At 55.8% G+C, this 24648-nt stretch overlaps 2 protein-coding genes across 6 annotated transcripts in view; one reads left to right on the top strand and one right to left on the bottom strand.

Annotated features, from left to right (window-relative positions):
• Positions 1-2093, top strand: part of Wdr25 (WD repeat domain 25) — a 136742-nt gene extending 134649 nt beyond the window's left edge. Inside the window, exons 6-7 of the mRNA XM_057782854.1 lie at positions 393-533; positions 1247-2093. Coding sequence (XP_057638837.1) covers positions 393-533; positions 1247-1468 — 363 coding nt within the window. The 3' untranslated portion in view covers positions 1469-2093. The remainder of the gene's footprint in view (positions 1-392; positions 534-1246) is intronic.
• Positions 2094-6842: 4749 nt separating this feature from the next.
• Begain (brain enriched guanylate kinase associated) overlaps positions 6843-24648 on the bottom strand; it is a 33893-nt gene continuing 16087 nt past the window's right edge. For 4 of the 5 annotated variants that reach the window (XM_057782780.1, XM_057782783.1, XM_057782782.1 and 1 more), the window contains exons 3-7: positions 13352-13513; positions 12153-12219; positions 11522-11629; positions 9879-10073; positions 6843-8974 (exon numbers count right to left, since the gene is read on the bottom strand). In XM_057782780.1, coding sequence (XP_057638763.1) covers positions 7610-8974; positions 9879-10073; positions 11522-11629; positions 12153-12219; positions 13352-13513 — 1897 coding nt within the window. In that variant the 3' untranslated portion in view covers positions 6843-7609. The remainder of the gene's footprint in view (positions 8975-9878; positions 10074-11521; positions 11630-12152; positions 12220-13351; positions 13514-24648) is intronic. The other variant, XM_057782784.1, reaches the window with a different exon arrangement.

Here is a 24648-nt window from a genome sequence, read left to right as displayed (position 1 = left end):
CAAGCCTTTAATCTCAGCCCACAGGAGGCAAAGGCAGGCCAATCTTCTTGAGTTTGGGACTGGCCTGGTCTAGACATTAAGTTCCAGGCCAGCCAGGGCTACAAAGTGAGACCTTCTTCAGCACCCTGCAGAAGGGGCAGCGTGTTAACACTGGGTTAGCCCACTGAGCTCCACTTTAGACTGCAGAGCAGCAGGATAGGGCAGTTGCATTGTTTTCAAGCTCTGAGTGCATATAACTTGATACAGCAACAGCAACCCATACAGATTCCCAAGCCAAGGCCCAGGAGAAAGGGACAAAACCCCAAGAGCAGAGTGCAGGCTGGGTGTCGATCTGTGGGAGGCAGAAACCCCACCATGGTAGCCTTCATCTCTCTGTGGTCCTGCTTTCTCAGGAAAGGTACACCTGCCCCAGCCTCGCCTTGCATCCGAGGGAACCGGTCTTCCTGGCACAAACCAATGGCAACTACCTGGCTCTCTTCTCCTCTGTGTGGCCCTATCGGATGAGCAGACGGCGGCGCTATGAAGGGCACAAGGTACCCCCATCTTTGTTACCTAGATCAAATACTGACCATTGTCCCCAAAACTTCCAGCCAGGTATCCCCAGTACTCCAGGGCATGTAGACCCTCTGGGCTCTCTGCTGCTGAAGTGGCTGTGTGAATGAGGGTCCACTCAGGGCCCAGCCACAGGCAGGAGAACATGTCAATTCACCTATGATGGGGTGGGGACAAGAAAAGGGTAGGACAGACTTGGGAGCCATTTCTCTGTGTATCCCTTTCCTGCCTGAGGCCCACTTTGCTGACCTGGAAGAGGCTGGGGATTCACTTAGTACTTGGTGTTAAACCCCAGCTCTGTAGAAGCTGCTGTATCTGGGTTCCATTACCAGGACATTGTTAGATGTCATCTATGAAGTTCACACTTGAATGCTGTGCAGTTGAGCTACAATAAAACAAAATGCACATACTGTTTTAAGTAAGTTTGCAGTTTGTGTTGGGCATTCATGTACTGGAGACCTGCAGCCCATGAGCCACAGGCTTGACATGACTGCTGGGGCTAGTGAGCCTGGGATACAGGTCACCTTACCAACCCATAGGCTTATAGCAGGAGCTCAGCCTTCGGCCTCAAGATCACTAGGTGTAAAGTCAACCCTGAACGCTGTGCTGGCAGCTTCTTGGCCTCAGCTCTCCCTTTGTAGTGTGGGATCAGAGCTGCCACCTCACAGGTTGCCTTCTCTGTCTTTCTCCACAGGTGGAAGGCTACGCTGTGGGCTGCGAGTGCTCCCCATGTGGTGACCTGCTGGTAACAGGCAGCGCGGATGGCCGGATTCTGATGTTCAGCTTCCGCACTGCCAGCCGGGCGTGTACGCTACAAGGGCATGCTCAGGCCTGCCTTGGCACCACCTACCACCCCGTGCTGCCTTCTGTCCTTGGCACCTGCTCCTGGGGAGGAGACATCAAGATCTGGCACTAACTGGCAACTGAGACCCTGCTCCTGGGTTGGTGACTCTGAAGTTGGCTGCAGGGGCTGCTCCCACACTGGGCCTCAGTGACTTGTCTGTAAAGGGGGGTGAGAAGTATCTCAGGATGTAAGGGCTGCTTAGTAAAAGCATTTGCCAAATGGCTGATGGTGCCCAACCAATCAGTGTGTACTCTGTAGTTTTTCTTAATATGATTTGGAAATAAACACATAGCCGCTTCCTGTTGCCTTCCTACGGCAGGTAGGGGAGCTTGAGGTGGGACTGTCACCTCTGGTCCTGAGAGTGTTATCCTCAGAACAAGTGGGTCTCTGGGTCTTCGAGCTGCTCAGGAACTCTGTGCAGGAGCGCCACAGGGCCCTGCCACTCACCTGCTCTTACTAGACACCAAAGCTGTGTTTCTGGTCACCTCTCTGGCCCTCTACCCTGCTGCTTGCGTATGCCAAGGTGAGTGGTCTGTGCTGGCCACAGCCATGTGTCTGTCCTGGAAGGGGTGATGAGGAGAAGCAGGGTCCTAGAAGCCACTTCAGGGATTGACTGGACTGGGTTAGGAAATGTGGTGGTTTGTGTAAGAAACTCCCAAGGGCTCATGTACTTAGTCACCAGGGAGTGAAACTGCTTGAAGGGATTAGAAGGATTAGGAGGTGTGGCCTTGTTGGAGGAAGGGTGTCACTGGGGTGGGCTTTGAGATTTCAAAAGTCCATGCTAGAACCAGTCTCTCTCCTCTCCTCTCCTCTCCTCTCCTCTCCTCTCCTCTCCTCTCCTCTCCTCTCCTCCCCTCCCCTCCCCTCCCCTCCCCTCCCCTCCCCTCCCCTCCCCTCCCCTCTCCCCTCCCCTCCCCTCCCCCCTCTCTCTCTCTGTCTCTCTCTGCCTTCAGATCAGGATATAGAACTCTCAGCTACTGTTCCAGAACCATGTCTGCTTGCATGCTTCCATGCTTTCTGCCCTGATGACAATGGACTAAATAAATCTCTGAAACTGTAAGCAAGCCCCAATTAAATGCTTTCTTTTGTAAGAATTGCCATGGTCATGGTATCTCTTTATAGCAATAGAACAGTGACTAAGACAGGAAGCCTAGATCCTTAGGGTCCTGGGCAGGCCCATGAATCTCAGACACTGCTAGAGTTGTAACTAAGACACTGCCTGATGGCCCGGGGACTCACTTACAGGATGGGATGAGGGAGGACGGGAGAGGGCCTGGGACTTGACAGAGTGCATACGGCTTCACACCTTACTCCATTCTACAGTCTAGTCCCAGGCAAGACCTGCCTCCTTCCCTCTGTGCCCCAGTTCCTCATCTGTGAGGCCAGAAGTCAGGAGAGCTGGCCCGCAGATGTGCTGGGGAGCTGGAAGAATGTTGGGCATAGTGAGCCCGAGTCTAAGCCAGCCTGGCTCAGGGATGCTCTGTAAGGACATTTATTCTAGTGTCCAAGGCATTGGGGAGCCATTCCCACCAGGGTAAAGCAAGTCAGAGCCCTGTGCTGGGGCTTGTCCTGAAGCCCCTGTGTCCTTGCTGCCTCAATAGGTCAGCTCAGTTTCCTCTCCTCAAGCTGATGGCTACTGCCTCTGTGCTTGGGTGCCTCAGGGCCGTTGTACCACCATCTTGGCCTAGGTACTGTCCTTCCCACATAAGCAGGGAAACAACAGAACTGCCTCCCTCGAGCACTGGGTTCCACCCTGTGCTGTCCTGTGACTGACATCAGGTATGGAGTAAGCTCCCTGGGCAGAGCTTCGTGTCCTGCTGTGTCCCTGGCATATAAGCACGCAGTAACTGCTACGTAGCCTGTCAGGCCCAGATTTGAAGTTTGCCCTGTGTTTCCTTCATTACTGTGGGACCTTAGGGAATCTGTGTGGTCATTCAGTGCCTCAGTTTCCCCTCCTGTGTGCAGTGGGCACTCAGGATACTTGAGTCTGTCGTGTGGAACCGAGTCTGTTCAGGTGATACCAGGGCCAGGTCCCATTCTAAGGCTCTGCTGTGGTGGGCTAAGGGCTGGTGGCACCCTCTCCCTCTTGCTTTCAGGGCCTTAGCAAGGTCCGGATTCAATCCTGTCGGAGGATACTGGCAGGAGGCTGCTTCCTTCCTTCCCACGTGATGAACTCCTGGGAGCTTTAGATCAGCTGGCTTCTGTCTCGAGCCCTGCTGGACTAGGACTCCTTGCCAAGGCGGATGGGGTGCTGTGATCAGTAGCTCCCAGCTTGAGCCAGAGGACTGGTGTGCTCCACGAAGAACTCAGGGCCCCTAAGGGTGTCTTCATGAGTGTCTCCCTGAATGAACTAGAATGTAGTAGGCCCAGCCTCCCCCAGAGGCCTCTCCCAGTGCTGCTCCCAGCCTCCCCCAGCCTCCTCCAGCCTCTCCCAGTGCTCTCCCCAGCCTCTCCCAGTGCTCCCCCAGCCTCCTCCAGCCTCTCTCAGTCTCCCTTCAGCCTCTCCCAGTGCTCCCCAGCTTCCTCCAGCCTCTCCCAGTGCTCTCTCCAGCCTTCCCCAGCCTCCCCCAGCCTCCCCCAGTGCTCCCTCAGCCTCCGCAGCTCTCCCAGTGCTCCCCAGCCTCTCCCAGTGATCTCCCAGCCTCTCCCAGTGCTCCCCAGCCTCCTCCAGCCTCTCCCAGTGCTCCCCCAGCCTCTCCCAGTGTTCTCCCTCAGCCTCCAGCCTCTCCCAGTGCTCCCCAGCCTCCCCAGCCTCTCCCAGTGCTCTCCCCAGCCTCTCCCAGTGCTCTCCCCAGCCTCCACCTCTCCCAGTGCTCCCCAGCCTCCTCCAGCCTCTCCCAGTGCTCCCCAGCCTCCTCCAGCCTCTCCCAGTGCTCTCCCCAGCCTCCTCCACCTCTCCCAGTGCTCCCCAGCCTCCTCCAGCCTCTCCCAGTGTTCTCCCCAGTCTCCCCCAGCCTCCAGCCTCTCCCAGTGCTCCCCAGCCTCCTCAGCCCCTCCCAGTACTCTCTTCAGCCTCCCCCTGCCTCCCCCTGCCTCTCCCTGCCTCTCCCAGCCTCCTCCAGCCTCTCAGTGCTCTCCGTCTGGGCAGCTGTCATCCCAAAGCTTCTTTCTACCCCAGGGTTATCTTCTGATCACTTTCCCCACTGCAGTGTTGGCGTCATCACTGATTGGCTCTGGTCATCAGGCTTTTCCAGGAGGGATAGCAGGTGGTTATAGAGAGCTTCCTTGTCTACCTCAGTGCCCAGCCCCCTCCTGCCCATGGTGCCTTGATCAGACTCTGGGCCCGCCCCCTAATGCTGTGGGATTTGCTTCTGTGACCCTCTGCTTTCTCAGGCACACAGTGGGCCTGCCGGGACAGAGGTAGAGGAAAGAGTTCTGTAGACTGTCCCCTGTTGGTGTCACGAGGACAGACAGACAGCATCTGAATCCTCCATGCTCTGACTCAGGTCCAGGGGACCAGTGAGGGTCTGGGCAGGAGGGCAGGTGTGTTCCCCGCTTCCCCTTCTTTCTTCAAATGTATTCTTCCAAAGAACATTCAGAAAGATTGACTTTGATCCCAGCTGAGGTGTCGGGAGTTCACCATTTGCAATTTAAAAATAGGAAAACTAAATTTGGAAAGCACAGAGCAGGATGAACCTGGAGTGTGGGTTCTCCCTCCACCTACCCTCCTGGGCCAAACTCACCTCATTCCACTTTTGCATCTGCAACCTGCAACCTGAGATCAGAGGTGCCCAGGGAGGAAAGCGGCCCTGTCTAGAGAGGCCTCCACAGGCTGTATCTGCTGCTGGCTTGTCCACCGAGTCAGGTTGTGGATGTCACCTGAGTGTCATTAGCATGCAGCCCCCCACAGCATGGCCATGACCCCTGGCGTCCTGCTGAGGAAGCCTCTGTTCCAAGGACATAAAGACATGCTGGAACCACCCGTCCCTGAAGCCTGTACCCTTGACTCATTTTACTGCCTCCCCAAATGGTTCTCTCTATTCTCCCAACCCAGCTGGACTCCATAGTGTGCCAACTGTCTCGAAGGCCCCCCGGAAAGGACCAGTGTCCTCAGGCTGCAGAAGGGGAAAGTGAGACCTACCTCTGGTGATAGCCAACCAGTGGGAGCATAGTCACGTACTGACTGCCCTTGGGGTTCAAGGAGGTGGGGCATGGAAAGTTTGCAGGGGTTGAGCACACAGATGGGCATCACTGAAGACTAGGCAGGTCTGAGTGGACTCCAGAGAGGATGGCCTGTGGGTGAGGGGGCCCCTATCAGGACTCACCTGGCAACCTGGGTGTATGAGTACTGCCAGGAGCAACTGTTCTCTATGGTATAGGCACAGAGCATCTAGAACTACTAGTTCCAGGGCTGCACCTGTCAGGGAGACACCTGGGAACTGCAGGGGATAGGTGGGATGAAATAGCTCTCAACAGGAAAGGCCTGAGTGTCGACAGGAAGCAGATGAAAAGACCGTCTCTTCTTCAGGATGGAGTCACCGTCCTAGGCTTTGTAGAAAACCCCACAATGCATTTCCAAGAGTTAAATGAATATGTGTCAAATAACCAGGCACACAAAGAAACAGGGCAACATGGACAGGAAGCAAAGACAGACCCACAGAGTCTATGTAGTAGAAGTGCCAGACCCCGACTTTGGAATGGCCACTGGCTTTACAGAAATAGGGGTGAGCTTGAAAGGAACTCTGGGAAACAGGAAACTGGATGAGAGCACAGAGCCTCCATACCAACCGAACGGTACCTGGACATGGCAGTGATTGGCAGCTAGAATGGGAACGCAGCGCCTCTGTTTGGCAGCTGAGTGGACACAGGAGTGCACTGTGTAGACCCCTGCAGCGTGAGTGAAAGGAGGGACACACAGTGTGACCAGGGGACAGAGTTGGAGGCTCTGCCATAAAGAGGGGGGGGATGGGCAGAAGGTTTTTTTAAAGAATGATCTGGGGTTTTCCAGAACTGATGAACCCTGAGAGTTCTAAGGAGGAACCCCACACAGTCACACCCTAGGGAAACCACAGCCAAGTCAAAGAGAAGGCTGTGTTCAGCTAGAGCGAGCGAGAGACATAACCAAAACAGGAGCTCCACATTTTCCCAAGAAGCCAGGAGCTGAGGGAAGCAGAGATCGCTAGCATCAGGGCGGCTGTCAAGACATTTCAGAACAGAAGAGTGGACCTTGCCTCCAGGAGAGCCACAGCAGGTGAAGGCAACCCTCGAGAGGCTGCCTCAGAAGGGGGCCATCTGGGGGAGCAGGAAGGAGCTGACAGTGCTGGGGACAACACCAGGGGACATGGAAATACTGAGCTGGCCAGTGGACAGGGCAGGCTTGGATGCTGAGCCAGGGAGGGCTGGCTGCAAGGTGGGGAACAGGCGAGGGACACTAGGTCCCTGCTTCTGGTTAACTGGTCGACGCCAAGGAGAAAAAAAAACCACGAAGCTGGATTCTTTTCACTGCTGTGCTTTATTGAGGAGTTTGAACTACAGCACTAGTAGACGGCATGCATCACACTACAGGGTCACTGGGGCGGGGGTGGGGTGGGAGAAACCTCATGTCGGAGGTAGAGTCGGGTGGTATTGGGAGGGGAAGGGGAGGACCAAGCACCGGCTATTCTAGGGGTATCTCTGGCCTCTCTTGGGCCTACAGGCCAGGCCATGGGACGAGCTCAGGGTAGATCAGGGCAGAGTTGGTTGCACTGTGAGATGGGTGCTTAAGATGATTTCTGCGCCCAAAGTGGCTGTTTCCCCTCCTTAGTGGACAGAATATCAGCATTCCCTTGTTGCTGGCTTGCTAGCTTCTCCCCACATGTGGAGACTGGTCTCCCTAGGGCCCCAGCCTCCCCTTCCCTGGGGCAGGCCCCACACACCCTCACTGGAAATGAAGGAGCTTCATGCGGGGACCGCCAAGGCTGCCATCCAGAAACTGGAGGCAAGCACACGAAGAAACATCCTTTTCCCTATAAAAATAGCTTCACTTACAAAACGGGGGATGCTCACTTCAGGGAAGGGCGCACTGCGTAAATGTTCTGGGTGGAGTCTGTAGCAGAGGCTAGGGGTGAACACCACGATGGCAGAGAGGGTTGTCTTCTTGGGTTTTACTGGGTTGTCGGTAAGAGGGTCAGAGGAACTAGAGTTCCTCGGTTGGGTTTGGTCACGTGGGGGCTGACTACTCTCTATATGGGGCAGGTCTGGTGGGGGCCCCTGACTGCAGTTTACTGGTGGCAGTCAGTTGAGCAGGGTTCCGTAGAGCTGGGCCTTAGTGAGACTGTCCTTACGACTAAGCCCAGAACCTCCAGTCCTGGGGTACGCCCGCTGGGGGCTGAGACGACTGCCAGGGTGCATTTCAGGAGAGGCTTCCATGGAGCTTGGCTCCAAGGAATCCCGGGAACCATGCTCAGGCTCGGGGCTGCTGACAGCCCCACACAGCTGCACCCCGAGCCTATCCCCATCCCCCTCACTGGCTGCATAGCCAGCGTCAACTGAACGGCTAGGGCTCAGGCTCAGATCGCCACCTGCACGGAGGAAGCAGGGCTCTGCCAGATGACCCTGGGAGAGGTCATCACCCTCCGAGAAACTATCAGCCTTGTAGGAGGCATAGAGGGGGCTGGCACGGCCCTCAGCATGGTTGCTGTGGCTCCTACCAGGGCCGCGGCGGCCGTGGCCACGGCCAGCGCCATAGAAACGTTCTCCGAAGTTGCAGGGCGAGGCGCGGCCTGCGTTGCCAGCCTGGTAGTTGTAGGCGCCGACATCCTCCACGCTCAGGGGGCGCCAATGGCCTCGAATGTCTCCTCCGGCAAACCGATTACCGGTTGGCTTGGCCCTCAGGTTCCACAGGTTTGGAGGCATAACAGTCTGCGGGCTATCTGCGGAGGGCGAGTAGCGGTAGGACTCGGCCTGGTACGGAGACACTGTCCGAGCAAAGCCTGGGGCCACCTGGGCCTCGAGCGGGGAGGCCAGGGTGGCCGCGGCCTTGCCGAAGCGAGGGCTGCTCCCATAGGTGGCAGAGGGCGGCTTGCGGTTGAAGAGCTCGTCGCGGCTATTCAGGTAGATGGCCTGCTGCGAGGCGGTCAGCGTGCTGGCCTGCGCGTGCTCCTTCTCCTCGGACGTGGCGCTGAAGCTGGAGTAGGAGCTGGAGGTGGGCAGCGAGGCCGCGTAGCCCAGGAAGGCATCGTGGCGGTAGGCCTCGGGAAAGGCCGCCGCCTCGGCTTCCTCCTCCTCTGCGGCGCTGTCGGTGGAATTTTGCGCACGCAGGAAGCCCACGTCGGTCACGGGCGTGTCGACGCTGGGACGCCGGTCACGCTGGCGCTCATGCTCATCGGGGCAGTAGAGAGCTGTGTCGCTGCAGTAGATGTCTTCCTTGTACTGGGGTCGTGAGCCAGACTTCTCCATTCCATCGCGGTAGCCCAGGTCGCGAGCAGAGGCTTCAGACAGGTGCGAGGACAGACTACCAGGGTCTGGCTTCTCCAGCACCTTGGCGATGACGCAGGTGGGCACGCTGTCAGCGTAGGCCGAATGGCAGAGTGAGGAAGGCAGGCTGCAGTCATGCTTCTCCATGTGCAGGCTCACACGCTGCTGGAAGTCCGAGGGCAGCTGGAACGGGCATGGAGGAGAGGAGAATGGAAAAAGGTCATAGTCAGCAAAACAGCTCAGCCCTGGCTCGAGGCCAGGGCCACACCAGCATCACCGACAGACAGAGACACAGACAGACAGCAGACAGTCCCCCACCCCCAGGTGTCTTACATCACATCAGTGGGAGCCAGCTTAACACCCAAGGACAAGGATGTCCTCAACACCTGAGGTTCCCCATCACCTCTACCCATCCACCCTACTCCAATGGGCCGAGCAGAGTTGGCTAGGCTACTATCTGGCACCCTTTCTGGGTCCTGCCTCGTGAGGTGTGACTTGTTCTTGCTGGCCCACAGTGTCTGTGTCGTGTCCTGTCTCTCCCCTGCCGCCCCATCCCGTGGACTGCTGAATGAGACAGACTCAGAACACAGATGCAACAAACATTGGAGGGGCCAGTGCCAGGCACCAAAGGTTTCCATGGAGTGTCTGGTGGCAGGTGCATGGATATGTGTGTGTGTGTGTGGGGGGGGTACTGTTTGATCTATTTTGTGAGTGTTGCAGGTTTGGCCATGCCTGGGGAAAGGGGACATGGGCAGGAGCCTGGGTAGGAGATTTCTTGTGCATGATGGCTGGGAGGGATAGGCTGGCCAGGATGGTTGGTACCAGGCAACCTAGGACTAACGGGCTCTGCTGCCAGCTCACTCTGTGTGCCTTCAATGTGTGCCCTGTCCTTGATGCCTGTTTTTTTTCTTTTTTTCTTTTTTCTTTATCTCTGGTATGGGCCTGTCTCTAATTGTGCAGCCCCCGAAGGAAACAGGTGTGTAGCCCAAGTGGTTTAGGGTGGCCCTGGGAAGTACAGTGTGGGGGGCACCTTTCACCATCAGGAAGCCAGGACCCAGGTGCACGAGGGACGAGGGTTCAGGCTCACCCGGCAGCTTCTTCTTGGAGGGTGGGGAGAGGCTTCGGGGTGGGGTGGCCCAAAAGGAGCCGGGTGGTCCTGGGACGGGGCGGGCCTGGCAGTGGGGCGGGGCCACGTTACCTCGGACACCTTATGGACCCTGCCGTAGGTCTGGCTGCACTGCAGCAGCTGGGCCGCTAGATTGCAGTCCTTCCTATAGAGCTCCTGGAAGACAAGAGAAGGTGTTTGGCCCAACCGCCCTGGTCAGTGCCCGGTGCCAGCAGGGCGATGGGAGGGGAGAGCAGAGCTGGCAGGGCGGTTAGTTCTGGCTAGTCCCTGTCCAGGTCCCATATTCTTGCTGGAGTTGCCGGTGTGTGAAGGATTCCCTGTCAGCATGGGCCCTCCACAGGCTGGGGCAGCAACAGGTGGCCCCACTAGTTCTGAGCTCCCAGAGGTTGGGTTTCCTGTTCCTCTAGCTCCTGGAATCCCTCCAAAGATGACTTTGTGGGAGTGCTGGGCACAAGTCAGGGACAGGGATGAACCCCATGCTGGTCTCCCACTTGTGCTCAACCCACTTCACGGTATTGCCAGGCCTTGGGGCTGATTGCCCAGTCTGGGCCAGGGTCAGCGTAAGTGTGTGACCCCAGGTGCAGGAGGGACCCTGCTCAGACTCCTGAGCTGAAAACAGATGCAAACAGTAGGAATTTCGCCTTTGGAAATAAACCTCTGTTGCATGTACCTGTGTTGGGCTGTTCCTTCCTGCTCTTCAGAAATCACAGCTGCCCTAGGACCCACCCGCATTGCCCAGGGGATCCAGGACGACTGCCACAGCCTTGCTCAACCAGGACCAGTGTCCTGGGCAACCCTCTCCCATCCCACCTGTGCACCAGATCTTCACAGGGGAGGGAAGTGGGTCTCACAGTCCCTCTCAACTCCCCCCTGAACTTCCTAGGAACAGAGTTGAAAGTCATCCCCCAGGAGACCCCCACAGCAGTTGCCATGGGAACCGGAAGGCTGTGGGCATTGCCCAGCCAGCCCAGGTCAGCCACAGTGAGTAGGGGACGCCTCTTGGAGAAACAGGTGACCTTGCACATTACAGCTAGGCTCCTTGTTTGAGCTGTGTGTGCGTGGGATCTCCCTGCCCTACTCTGGGAAAGGGCCCAGGCTACCTGGCCACTGAGTGCTTAGTCTTCAAATCCTTCCTAAGGGACACGATCTAGTAGAACTAAAAGAAACTGCCACCATCACACTTAGCTGGGCACGTGACCCTTCTAACAGGCTACTCAAGCTGTTGACTGCCCAATTTTCTGTCTGCTTGCCCTATATGAACTTAAAATCCACAAGGGCAGCCATTGGTCAGATCATCATCTTAGAACTCCATTCGATCTTGTGGCAGAGGAGCAGAGGCTAATTAGTGTGCCCACGGTCAGCCCATGGGGAACAGTGGGAGGCAGCTGGCTAGCTCATGGGGCTCCTTTGGATAACCACACAGCTGCAGTGTGATACTGCGCCTGGCTGAAGTCAAAAGTCTGTGCGGATGGGACGGACGGCCTCTCTGTATCCCATCTTCAGTCTCTCTGTCAAGGGAGTCTATCCTTTCTCAGGTGCCCTGGGCACTTCTCCAAGCCCTCACTGCCCCATCCCCCCAGGGGTCAAATGCACACAGCACTTACGTTGTCCTCTGACAGCTTGTCAATGGTCACCTTGGCCTCCAGCAGGTGGCTGTTGAGGGCGACAATCTCATGGCTCATCGCACGTTTCTCTTCCTCATAGTGCTGGCCCTGGGTCACGGGGACAGAGGGAGGAGGGGCCAGTGGTTAGTGCTAAAGCCCAGCTGTTGGGCCAAGGCTTTTGTGAGCCCAACAGCTGTTGACGAAAGGAGCTTGAAACGCTAACGATGGTGTGAAGACAACAGACTCTGCCAGGCTTAACCCCATCCCACTAATGTTAAGCTGGATTAGCCTAGGCCAGCCCTTCCCCGAGCCTCAGTAACTTGCTCCTAATGCCCTGCTCTTGGGGTGGGAGTATGGCTTGCTTTGCCCATCTCACTCAATGACCAGGGAGAATGATGCTCAGCATGACCCAGCCCCTACCTGTCCTCCCCCTTTTGATCTCGGCTTGGAGACAGGCAGGAACTAAACACCTTTCACTGAACAAGAACAAGTGTAGGGGAGGTGCCAGAACCCCATGGCCATACTCTGTGCTGCCTGCACAGGCTTCCCTAGACCCCACCTCAGTTTTATCCTGACAGCACCTCCCATAAGGGGATACTGAGTGAGGGGACAGTGTGCGTTGGGGCCTCACCATCCGGTACAGCTTATCCTCCAGCTCTTGGTTGATCCGCTGCAGTGCCATGTAGTTGCTCTGGATCCTGCAGCGGGAGGCAACAGAGTCATGACAGGCAAAGCCTGATCTTCTACAACCCCAGTAACCTCACGGCCATCACGCCCTGCTTAACATGGCTGTCAGCTCACCTAAGCTTGTCCCACCAGCTCTACCCAATTCACTGTCTGCTCTGAAGATCCGATTAAAGCTAACTTTTGTCAGGGTTTCTCCTAGACCATTGCCAAAGCCATACTGTTGTTCCCCGACACAGTGGGCCTCCTTGGAAGGAACACAGGAAGGCCTATGTGCAAGAGAGCCTGTCAGAGCTGTGCTCAGGTCCTAGACGCTGGCAGGGCAGCTTACAGGTCAACTGCACAATAGGAGACACATGTGTGGCCTTGGGATGAGTGCTGGGGCCAAGCAGGTAGAGATGGAGTGCTTTCGGCTTCTATTGCTGGTGGCTGGGGGACTGGGCGTGGTGGCCGCGTGTCCTCTAGACAACCTTTGCGGTACCATTGCTGTCTTGCCAATGGGAAAGGGACACAAAAAGATGCTGAATGCAGTTAAGTGGCAGAGCTGGGACTTTAACCAAGGTCTGGCTGCACTGTGCAGGTTTGGCTTCCACACGACTTGGTAGTGATGTTCAAAAGCTCAGAAGAATGGGCCATTTGAAGAGGGACAAGCTGCCCTCGCGACAATGCCAGCTGCTTCTCTAAGGTCTTAAAACAAACTCAGCCAACAGCAGCAGCCTGCATCCTGTTTGTATTTCTAAGCTGGGGATACCCACAATAGGGTTTAGAAAAATAAATGCCAGAAGGAAAATATCCTAAGAATCTGGTCCTCTTCTCAATGCATCTCGACCACCCCCCCAAGCCACTCAAGATGCAGTTTCTACATTCAGGTTCATCCCATGAGCTTTTATGGCCAGTGGGGTGGGGTCTGGAAGTGGCCCCTCCTGTGCTGCTGTTGGCTAGTTCAGTGTCAGAGCGGTACAGGTATGAGGCGGTGAGAAACCAGGTCTGGAAGAGGGCACTGAAAGAGTCTGCCAATGGCATCGTCAGTGGGCTGCAGGTTCAAGCCCTAGGTAGGCTGCTCTGCTCTCTGTTCGCTAAACATCCCCAGAGCTGACACTGCAATGAGCTAGCTCCTTCCCACTCCCATTGCAGCCCTGTCCTTACTTGCGCAGCTTCTCCGTGACTTTGTCCAGCTCCTCCTGAGCCCGCCGCAGCTCAATCTCCAGGTAGTGACGAGTGGAGCCAAACTCCGTCTCCAGCTTCTCCAGCTTATGCGTGGTGTAGGACAGCCGCTTGCGCAGCTCGCCCTTCTGCTCCTGCAGGGCGCTGCAAGACACCAGGCAGCTGTGGCACTGAGCATGGGGAAACTGATGCCACATTGGCCAGCCAGGCATGCGTGGGCATGTGCTGTGCACTCACCCCACTAGTACTGAGTGTGTGCACTCAGGTTACCTCCCTCCCGTGGTGACTGTGCCAGCACTCATGCCCCTTCAGGGGGCAGGAACCTGTGTTGCCCCCTGGATGTTCACACTCCATCCCATCTGAGCCCCAACACCCAAGAGTATAAGTTGTAGTAGACTTGCTGTAGGTAGAGGGTGGGAGAGGAGTTGAGGTGCCATGTTGGAAACCTGGGGGCAGGAGGTGGAAGGTGCTGGGAGCCCCAACAATGTCCAGATGTGCTGTGGGACTTACTTTCTAGGGACCCCCTGACTTAAAACCCAGTGTGGGGTGTGGAAGGCAGGCCGGCATCATCAGAAGAGCCCTCATCTCTGAGTAAGCCACACATGCCACAGGCACGCTACCAGCCACCTCCATTAAGAATCCCTGGATTCCTGCCCAGGCCTAAGGAAAGGGGGCGGGTCCTCCTGAGACTCAGTCCCCAAAAGAGAATCCGAAGTAGAGAGGGAAACCCAAAGGCAAGGCCTCGCTGCCCATGCAGGCCCAGCTGCCTGGTGTTCTGCTGTCCCTCCCAGCTGTCTCTATGCCGCTCTCCTCCAGGCAGCCCTCTGCACCAGCCCACTCCATGCAGCTGCTACTCAGGCCCCTCTTCCCTCGTGGGGTGGCAAGCTTCCTTGAGTGCCCACTTCGTCCAAAGCAGAATTGCAGTGGGCGACAACTCTTGACATTAGGAGTTCCTTGCCAGGGGCTCCTGTGCCCATCTGCTGGAGTGGGCCCCTCAGCGTGACTCCTCACCCCCTCCAGCCTCCAGGCAGAGTTCTGGGAAGTTGTACCTGTAGCATGCTAGACCTTTGCACTCGGCCTTGTCCTTCTCTAGGGTCTGTGAGGCAGCCGGCCCCACATGCCTACAGCCACCTGGACCTTGCCCACACTGGCAAGCCCAAGTCAGACTTGCTTCTGTATCCCTCTGCGCTGCCTTGGGAACCCACAGGAATAGGACAGGAGCTCCATGACACATTCGGTGCAGGGCTGGCACCCACCAAGGCGCATTGCTCCACAGAGCCTTCATTTACCTGGCCATCGGGTGGTCTTCCAGACAAAGGGTGACTCGCTGGTCTGCCAGCCCTTCCTGCCCATGCTCCTCTCAGCCATCACAGCCACCTACCTTTCCAGGACAGTTGTTGGTCAACAGAGCCCCAGCTTCTGGATCTCCACCCAGCCTGCTTGCTCGAGGAATTACAGCTCCCAGACACACGTGCTCAGTCCCTAGTCTTTGCTGGGGGTGTCCCCTTTGTGTCTCCCTTGTGTCTGGAGCTGTCCTACCTGCAGGACTTTGCCTGGCCTGGCATGCCACTGCACCTTGGGTCAGGGTTGAGTCTCATCCCCACACCAGCCACCTTCGTGGGCCCCACCTGCCAGTCTGTGTCCCATTGCTTCCAGCCTGCCCCTGAACCCTACAACCTAGAGAGGGCCATGGCAGCCCCTCCCTCACACCTGGTCATAGCTTGGGGTCAGAAGCTCTGGAGATAGGACCCTGGTGGTTACTTGGGTGTTGCCAACATCTCTGTCCAGTCTCCTTTTCTCCAACACAGTAACTGGATTCCTACCAGAGCCCCAGTTCCACACCCATACAGTAGAACAGCATATCCACATACAAGGAGCACAGCTGTTGTTTACACCTATGCTGGGTATAAGAGCCACCTGACACAATGGGATGGCGTGGGAGGTGTGGCTGTGTGGGAGCTGCTAGGGTCAGCTGTAGGCTCCTGGACTTCCAAGGGGTAAGGAGATAGCTAGATAGGTGAACAGCCTGGTCAGTGTATCCTGGCACCCAGACACAGCAACAGCCTCTTCTCTTCTGAGGGGAGGTGTTATTTCAGTCCACAGGCTATACTCCGTGAAGGCGTCAAGAGGAGATATGGAAACAGCCCCTTAACATTGCACAGGGGAGGGGTGCCGAGGAACTGAGCAGCCAGAGCACCACCTGCCCCAGCAGTGAGGCTGAGGACCCTGGTGAGTGAGGCACAGCTGCAGAGCGCTGTCTTGAGTCCTGTCTTCCACTGGAAGCCTAGGTAGGCATTAGAGAGCCGACCCCATGGCTCAAAGAGGGGCCTGAAAGGGCCTCTATCCTTCCAGAAGGCTTCTCTGCCACTCACAGGAGTTTAGAATGCAGCTGGGCTATAGGAACAATGTATTGTGAGCCAAGAGACCCAGAGTCAGTCTGTCCCAGGATGCAGACATGGGACATCAATCCTGGGACAGGCAAAGAGGCACCAAGGAGCAAGGGTGCAGAGGAGGGGACGACAGATGCCCTACCTGTCCCAGAGTGAGGGTGAGGACTTAGAGAGGCTGCCCTGCTGGACTCGGGGCTGCTCGAGGCACAAGGGCACCCAGGGGGTGTGCAGCCTGTGAGTGAAGAGAACATATGGGGGCTCAGGGTAGGGCTGCAGCCCCCGGCTGAGGCCAGGAGGGGAAGATTGTTGAGGAGCAGCTGTGCATCTGAGAGCCCTTGTTGGTAGCGCCAGAGGCTCTGAGCTCTTTGGTGGCGCTCAGTCCCACTATAGTAGGGTTCCTTGGTCACTGGTTGGGTTTATTTTGGGGGTTCCATTCCCACCCACAGGCCTGTATGTTCTACCTTAGCCTTAGGTATGCTGTAGGGAGACACCCCCCCCCCAACTGTGGATCTGTCAAGTGCATGTCCTGACCTGGGGCTGCATTTCTGGCAGACCCTGCCCTTGGTGTACATGGATTTCTGGTCAGAGGAGCAAGGAGGTGGCTCCTCTCTGCAGGGAGGTGACATTAGTTAATGTACAGAGAGCTACATGACTGTTCCATAGGCTGTGAGGCCTGCGATGCTAAGAGTCTCTTCATGCTCTGCCGGGACCCTGCTCATCCACCTCTGCCTGTGGCTGAGGTGGGCTGGACAGTGTGTGGTATAATAAAGGACACAGGCCTGCCTTAGCCTTGCTCTGGTGCCGCCCTGCGGGAGGACAGTACACATGTGTGCCTGCCATAGAGCCATGGCCTCCCTGGAGCCCTTGTGGTCAGGTCTGATACATGGACTCGGGAGGACACATGTGCAGGCATGCTCAGAGCTGAGGTACTGTCAAGCAGTCACTGAGGTGGGCCAGTAACACCCGCAAGAGCTCCTGGCTGGCCTGGAAACCAGGCGGGTTTCAGGATGAGGCAGATGTGCTGAGAGCTGTGCAATCCCATTTAAAAGACTCGCTGCACAGACCATCACAGAAGAAGAGAAATGTTCATTTGTTACGCCTGGGTGGTGGAATGCTGGGTAATTGAAAAAATGTGTACTTTTCTGGATTTGTCATCTTTTCTACAGATAAAATATCAGAAGGAAAAAATTTACTTAGGATTAAATTTTGTCAGTGGGAAAAAGTTCCCGTAAGCATCAATGATGGGTTGGGGGGTGGGGTTTGGGAGTTGGGGGTGGAGGGTGGGAGTTCTCAGCCCTCCACATGGTAGCTATCCCAAGGCTGTAGAGGGTGGAACAGGCTGGGCTGTCTCTCTCCCTGCTTTGGACAAGGCCAGCAGTGGCCCCATTGTCCTCAAAGCTCTTGCCAACAAGTCTCCATTTAACAGCTTGGGGACCTCAGCCCTAGATGAAGTCTGGAACCCAAAGGGAGACTGGGTCTGGGGGACGGCTGGATGTACCTGAGGTTTGATTCCGGTCACTGACAGGGCATTTATCAAGCACCACTGAATGTCTGATTTTGTTCTAAGCCAGGTAACACATGGAGACTGTCAGTGAGGCATCTGGTATAGGAACATCTCCCAGACATGAGGGAGGTGGGCTCCAGAGAGGGTGTACCAGACCCCAAATCTGAGGCAAATCTCAGAGCTGAGATGTGGACTAGTGGATTACTCCCTTCTCGCGTCCATTCAAGAGAGAAGATGGGCCCACCACCAGCAGAGCAAATGACTACCCTACTCTGATCAATGAGCCCCGGGGCCTGGCACTGGGTGCCTCTCAGGAAGAGACAGAGTGGTGCCCTGTCATGCGCTACTTCCCAGCTTGCCTGGAGCCCATTTCCTTCTTCCAAGGCATGGAAGCAACTCCTTCTCCTATGGAGGGAATCTGTTGATGCATGTGTCTGTCTTCCTCTCCCAGAAAATGCCACCAAACAAGCTCTGAGGACCCTGGGGACCAGCAAGAGTCCTTGAAGGTAGAGAAAGCACAGGATACTGAGGGAACAGCAGACATAGACCACAGCCTTCCTCTCACAGCAAACAAGCAGGGGTGCCGTCACTACTCATCTTAACAGACAACCATTGCCACCTGTGGAGCCTGCAGGCTGCCTGTGCTTGCTCCAGCATGCCTGGGCAAGAAAGAAGGTTCCAGGCCCACCTGCTGACTCTATGCATGCACAGCTGAGGGCTCTTGAGCTAGCCAGGCCATCCCTTCCCTCTGCCTGCCTTCCTCAGTCTCATCAGCCACTGCCCTCGCTCCTCTCTGCCATGCTGTCCCTCACACTGACCCCCTTTCTTGGGAAGCTCAGCTTGACACCTCTCCTGCCTCTGGGGCCACCTGTCTGCATGGGACTCATACTCATGTTTGCCTGGTGACTGCCTGCCAGCCCACATGGTGACTGGCTCAGTGTCACTGGCACTCCACGGGGCCTTGCAGAATGCCTGGGCTCAGCCTGGCTTGCTCTCCAGCACAGCTCAGCTTGGCCCCAGCAGCCATGCTCCAACAACGCCAAATTGCTTGTCATTCTTCACCTGCTGCAAGCACTTTCTCATCTTGGTGACTTTGTCCCCATGTCCCCTCTGCCAGGATCTTGCTCTGCCTGCCCCAGGTTAACCCTTCCCCACCTGAAGGCCCAGCGGGCTCTGTCTCCATGCAGGGCAACAACTGCTCCCCTGAATGACTAAGTTGCCAATCTATCTACTTTTGATTGCAAGGGTGCACAGGTCTCCTACATGGCCACCCTGGCATCCCAACTCCAAGCTCTTCCGGCAACTGGATGGCTCACTTCTAACCCTTAGCAGACTACACCCTGCCCTGGCCCCTGTACCCAGCCTAAATGCCCAGATTCGCACCTCTTGGGCCACCATTTTCCCCAGATTCTGCCTGTGTTAGCCTGGGAGCTCCTGATGGTTCTCCTGCCTCCTCAGGGCCTGGGATATTCTCTCAGGAGGGCCTCCCCTTACACACCACCTCCTCTGGCAACCCGCTTAGTCTTAGTACTGAGTGGACGGGTGTGGTGACTTGGCTAGTCCCCTGCCCACTAAGCCTATGGGGCTATCTCAGATATCAGCAGCACCCAGCCAGGCTGGGGGGTACATGGCAGTCTGATGCTGCAGGAGCAAGGTCAGGGATGAGAGTTCATCTTCTCAACTAGCCTAGCATGCTCATCTTCAAAGCTGTTGCCAACGCTACCTCTATCTACTAACACTGTCCTCTCCTGAGCCTTGAACTAGCTCCCTGAGAACCATGTAGCCAGTGGTAGAAACAGCCCTATCTTGTGCAGGATCTCCCCAGTCTCCCTGTGAAGGCTGCAGGGCCGCCACTCCTTCCATGGACCAGCCGGAGCAACCTACCTCCTCAGGCTTCTGGGCAGAGCATCTCCTGCTGGTGACACCCTCAGGGGCTGCATTATGCCTGGTAGCTATATTTCTGTGCATCTTTAGAGTCTGTTGCGCCTTGGTCACGCCTGGACAGTTCTACCCTTCATGCCTGTGGCTGCCTTCCCCCAAGGGCAGGTGAGCCATGAACAGCGAACTCAACACTCCTGCTTGCCAAGTGCCCCCATCCATCTTTTTCATCATCTTCTCAGATCTTTCCCCACCCCCACTTTCCAGTTGGGAGAAAACAGGTGCAACATGGGTAAAGTCAGGCCTGTCTAGGTCACAGGACTTGGCTGGGCTCAGCTCTGCTGTCTTTCTTCCCTCAGAGTGGAGAGACTAGATGCTAACATAAGTCTCAGCATTATGCTGCCATCATGGTCACTAAGGTGTCACAAAACAGCCCCTGCAGAAAGGTCGTGCATGCCGCTGTGACTTCCCATTGACTAGAGAACAGGACCATACATGTGGTTCTGTGGCCACAGAAGGGGTCTTTCTGGAAGGAGGTTGCTACTAGGGAACACAGGTATCCACACTGGGCACCTGCCCTGATTCTACCTCCAGAGCCCATGGCTAAGCAGTTCAGGCTGACAACGTCCCTCTGTCACTCCTTTTTCTTGGGGCAGCAGCCAGGAGCTACAGCAGGAAAAATCGGCTCCTCACCTCATCTTATCAGGCAGCAGCAGCTCTGCCCCACCACCCTCCTCTGCCAAGAGAGCTATGTGCAGGGAGCCGGGCACCGTGTCCTGGAGAGCCCTTGGGATGGGTAGAGCTAGATGCCCAGGGCAGCTACAGAGTCATAGGGTCTGGGGTACACAAAACCCCACCCCCAGGGATATACCCCCTTTCTGTTCCTGTACTCCCCTTCCAGGCTTTCCAGATGCCCCCTCCCCCTCCCTCACCCTAAGGACAGGAGTTCCCACCGGGACTCAGTCCCTAAAGATGAAGTCCTGTTACCACCACCCCATGTCTCTACCCTACCCTTCTCATCCTGTTCCCACCACCTACAGCATGGAGCACGGGAAGCTGTCCAAGGGAACCTCCACAGATGTCACCCTCACTTGCCACCCACATCTGCCTGACACCTGTCCTCTGTGCCTGGGACAACCCTCTGGGCTCTTGCCTGCTCTCTGTCAGCTCCAGCAAATCCCTTCTTTCTGAATCAGTGAGCCCCCCTCCTTCTAGATCATTCCCTTCAGCAGTCCAGTAGGTGGCTTCTTTTCACACTTCAGTAACCACCTTCTCTGATCTCCAGGCACTGCGCGTTCTGCTGCCGGAAATGCAGAAACGCAGTCTGTCCCTGCTGTCTGTCTCTATGTTCCCACCCTTGAATGGCGCCTGCCATTCCCGTCTTGTCCCTCACCTGGCATCTGGCTGACTGGCTACCCCTTCCCAGCATCCTTTGAGGGTGCTCCCTTTCAGCAGCCGCTTTCCTCCCCTGGGTGCACACGCTCACAACAATCCCCAGTAGCAAATATTGTGGGCTGCACAGTACCCAGTGCATCTGATTCCAGGTGTCTCCATCACACTGCCTCACCTGTCTGCAGGGCTCATGGGATGCTCTGGACAGACAGCCTTTCTCATGTCTGAAGATTCCTAGACATTTCCCACCCTCCCACAGGCCCTGCCTACAGGATGAGCCCCCTTCTTCCTGTGCCCCTCAATCCTGCCCTCCCTGCCTCGGACTGTAGTCTTGAATCAGTCCCACTGTGTTAGAGAAGCCACCAAGCTATGCTAGAGTTGGGGCAAAGGAAGGAAGGAGTTACATCTTGGGATGGGCTGTAACTGTGCTGGGGTCTGGAAGGGGTGTGGGGCCTCAATCAGTGAGGAAAAGGCACAGGTTTCAGGGGTGCCCCTCATTGGCAAGCTGGAAGTGTTGTGTTTGGGGCCATCCTGGGGAATGGGAGCCTGGCAGAGGAGCTACACAGGCCTCAGGAGCATCTACAGCCCCCTGCTTCATTGGGTTCCTGTCTCTCCTCCCTGACCCTCTTATCCCTCCCCTGCCTCACAGGCTGTCTCCCCCAACAGGCTGTCCCCCACCCTAAGGCAGGGTCAGCATTCAGGATAGGACAGTGGATGGATGGCCTCAAGGTGAGCCTCAATGTCAACAGTATCTCCTCAGAGGCTCCCAAATGTCCCCTGGGTGGCACATCCCTCAAAGCCCAGGTGAGGGAGCTGCAAAGCCACCTGGGCACCAACCTGGCTTGAGGACCTTCAGGCCTCTCACAACTATCAACAGACATGGCTGTCTCTGGTGTGCCTTAGTTTCCCCATCTGCAACAAAAGCCCACGGAGCCACTTGTGACTACCATGGCTTCCCTCTAGAAGTTTGCTCTATGGGCCTTCCTCCACCCCTGTAGCAGGCTCATGAGGCCTCCTGACACCTGGTGTCCTGGGTAGGGTTGTGGATAGAATGTCTGAGTGGGTGGAGGGCTACCTGGACCACCGTGGGGTGTGCATGGAGCAGGTGACCCCTGCTCAGCTTGGAAAGGCCTGTACTCATGGCTGTTTTCTTTTTCAAGGTTTAAAGATTTACTTTCTGAGTATTTTTGTTGCATGTATGTCTGTGCATCATATGTGTACCTGGTACCCTTAGAGGTCAGAGAGGGTGCTGGGGCCCTTAGAATTAGAATTATGGACAATTCTGAGCTACTGTGTATGTGCTGGGAATTGAACCTGGGTCCTTTGCAAGAACAAGTACTCTTACCTGCTCTAGTTCTGTGTAAGTTTTTCCGTCCAGGGTTGACAGGGTTGACACTGCACCGCACCCCTGCCCCAAATCCTAGACTGTCTCCACCCTGCCTCCATTCTCCTCCTCACTACGGGAATAATGTCACTTGCCCAGTGGGTGGAGCATCACGGCCTCTGTGGGGCAATAATGGACCCTTTGAGAGAGGTAGGTAATTACCAGCATGAGTTAAGTCTCTACAGCAGCGGCTGAATGCCAAGTTCATACAAATGCATTCAGTCTATCTAAAGTAAGCACCATTATCATAGGATCAGAGAGGGTCAGAAGTTTACTCATCGTCACACAGCCACTCAGTAGAGACCTGGCATTCGAGCTAGAGAGCGGATCCCACGTTCATAAAATGACATACTCCATAAAGGAGGCTTTTCAGAGCAGGGTCTCAGATGGGCTGTGGGGACAGGAGATTTTTGAAAAGAAATACAAGTGAGAAAGAATACTTCATATGACAGGTCCCTTTACAATGGTCTGACCCCTAAAGAAAGAATTCAATAGGTAGTCACTCACACCTTAGTGAGAATTAGGCTGCCTCTAGTAACATCAGATTTAAGAGTAGTGGTGGGAGCCTTGAAGAACCTCATTTAGTGAGAGGCTTGGCCAGCTGGCACAGTGGATAGGTGGGCCGGAGGGAAAAGAAGAGTAGGGGGTCTGATGTGGGGGGATACCCCATGAGCAAGGAGACCCAAGTCTAGGTACCCTGAAAGCATGAGCTTCTCCACAGCGGTCCCCATCATGTCTGCCAGGAGCGCAGGCTCAGCACTTACCGTGCCATAGCTCTCTCATTAGCAGGTCTGGCTCCATGGACCCTCTCTACACCCAGAACCCACTTCTGGGTCCACCTTCAGAACCTGTCCCCTCCATCTCACCCCATTGTTCTTACCAGGCGCTTGCACGGGCTATCTCCCATCTGCCTGGAGCTCGGGCCTCTTGTTCTCAGGCTTGCAAAACTTCCCTGGCCCACAGATGATGGCAGCTCTCACCATTTCTGTCCCCAAAGCACTTGTGCATTTTACTTGTTTAGAAAAGGTCTCTGTCACCATTAACCGCAATGTTTTTTTCTATATCCTCCTTTGACTACAATACCCTTGGTAAACAGTGGTGCTTAATAAATGTGTTTGGCTTGTGATCAATGGGCAAACAAAAGTCCAAGTGACAAGTGAGAGAGCCAAGGCCAAACCTTCAGGGCAGGGAGATCCAATGCATGGGAGCAGATGTGCCATGTCAGGGGTGCAGTGGGGGCAGAGCTGGGGGCTGCACAAGGAACCTGGGGAGTGGGGATCTGGAGGCTTGAAATGCACCTCCAGCCTTGACTTTAGGAAAGGCACATGTGGCCCTGGGTGGGATGCTCAGGCAGGTGTAAGGATGTCTGATAGCCACTTGTTTCTATGGAGCCAGTGTGGTGCTTCCCCCTTCCCCACTGCCCCAGCATGGAGGACAGCCTTCCTGGTCTGTGCAAGGCTGGATGAGAAGCAGGTAGGTGAACAGATCAAGCTGTGGGTCAAATGCATGAGTATCTGTGTGAAAATAATACCGACCTTGGGACACAGGGATCAAGTTCAAGGAGAGGAAGGCCTTTGAGGGCACCTGAAAATCCATTAGCAGCACACAAAAGACTTCAATAGGGAGAAAAAGGAGCAGGCTGGGCTCTGCTCAGTGCTGGAGTATCTGCTAGCACTGTGAATACAATGTAACCCCAGCACCCCAGCCTGAGACAGGCAACAGTGCCAACGCCACCAAGTCCCATTGACCCAAGGACCACTGTGAGCATCATATATTAGCAGGAGGCGCTGGTCTGCTGGAACCAGCTGTATAAAGAGTTCTCACAATCCAAAGTCACACTGGATCCCTTGGATGCCTGCAGATGGCACCCAAGAGGGCTATCGAATGATGGGAATCAGCTAGGAAAGATCCCCATTCCTGCACCTGATGGGAGAAGTTGGTGAGGATTTGGGCAGGGTCACTGGGTGCCTCTGGGCCTGTTGTCCCAAGATGATCACGTGGTGCCCCGGCACACAAAGGACACTCGTCCATGGATGTCCACAGCAGCTCTGCTTACCTTGATTCAATCACTAAGGAATGCCTGTGGCTCAGTGGGATGGCCAATCACTGGGCGACTCCCACAGCCATGACACAGATGAACTCCAGAGGCACAGATGGGGACCCAAGCGAGACACAGTTGAAGCTGTTCATGAATTCAAAAGCCAGGAGCCTGTATCACAAAGCCAGGGTCCTGGTAACTTTGAGGTGGGGGCTGTATTTGAGGAAGGGTCTTGGAGATTTGGGGTGGCTGGCAGTGGTCCCCAGCTTGCTCTAACTTCACAGCTAGTCCCTAGTCCTGCAGTTGATCACTGGCTCTGGGTTGCTTTCCTGGAGATGGTCACACTCTGTCACTTTAAGGACTTGCTTTGGTAAGAAGGTGTGGTCCCCAGTGAGGGAATCTTTGGGCTTGCTAACCTCCTGCACCTCTGGACAGAGAAGAAACTGCAGCTCAGAGTGGGAGGGGGAATGCCTAAGATGGCAGCAGAGAGAGGCCCATGGCCATCACACATCAGGCAGCTGAGATACAGGGATGTCTCAGTGCTGCAGTGCCACAGACAGCTGGAATGGAGGAGCTGAGCAGGGATGTGCAGGATTCAGGAGTGGGGAGATGCTAGGCTATAGCCAGGTGGCCAGGTCAGCAATAGATGTGCACCTACTATGTGTCAATGGGCCCAAGGAGTCCTACTGTGTG

Source organism: Chionomys nivalis, chromosome 10, assembly GCF_950005125.1.
Source record: "Chionomys nivalis chromosome 10, mChiNiv1.1, whole genome shotgun sequence".
NCBI lineage: Eukaryota > Metazoa > Chordata > Mammalia > Rodentia > Cricetidae > Chionomys > Chionomys nivalis.
This window is presented reverse-complemented; position numbering and strand designations above follow the sequence as displayed.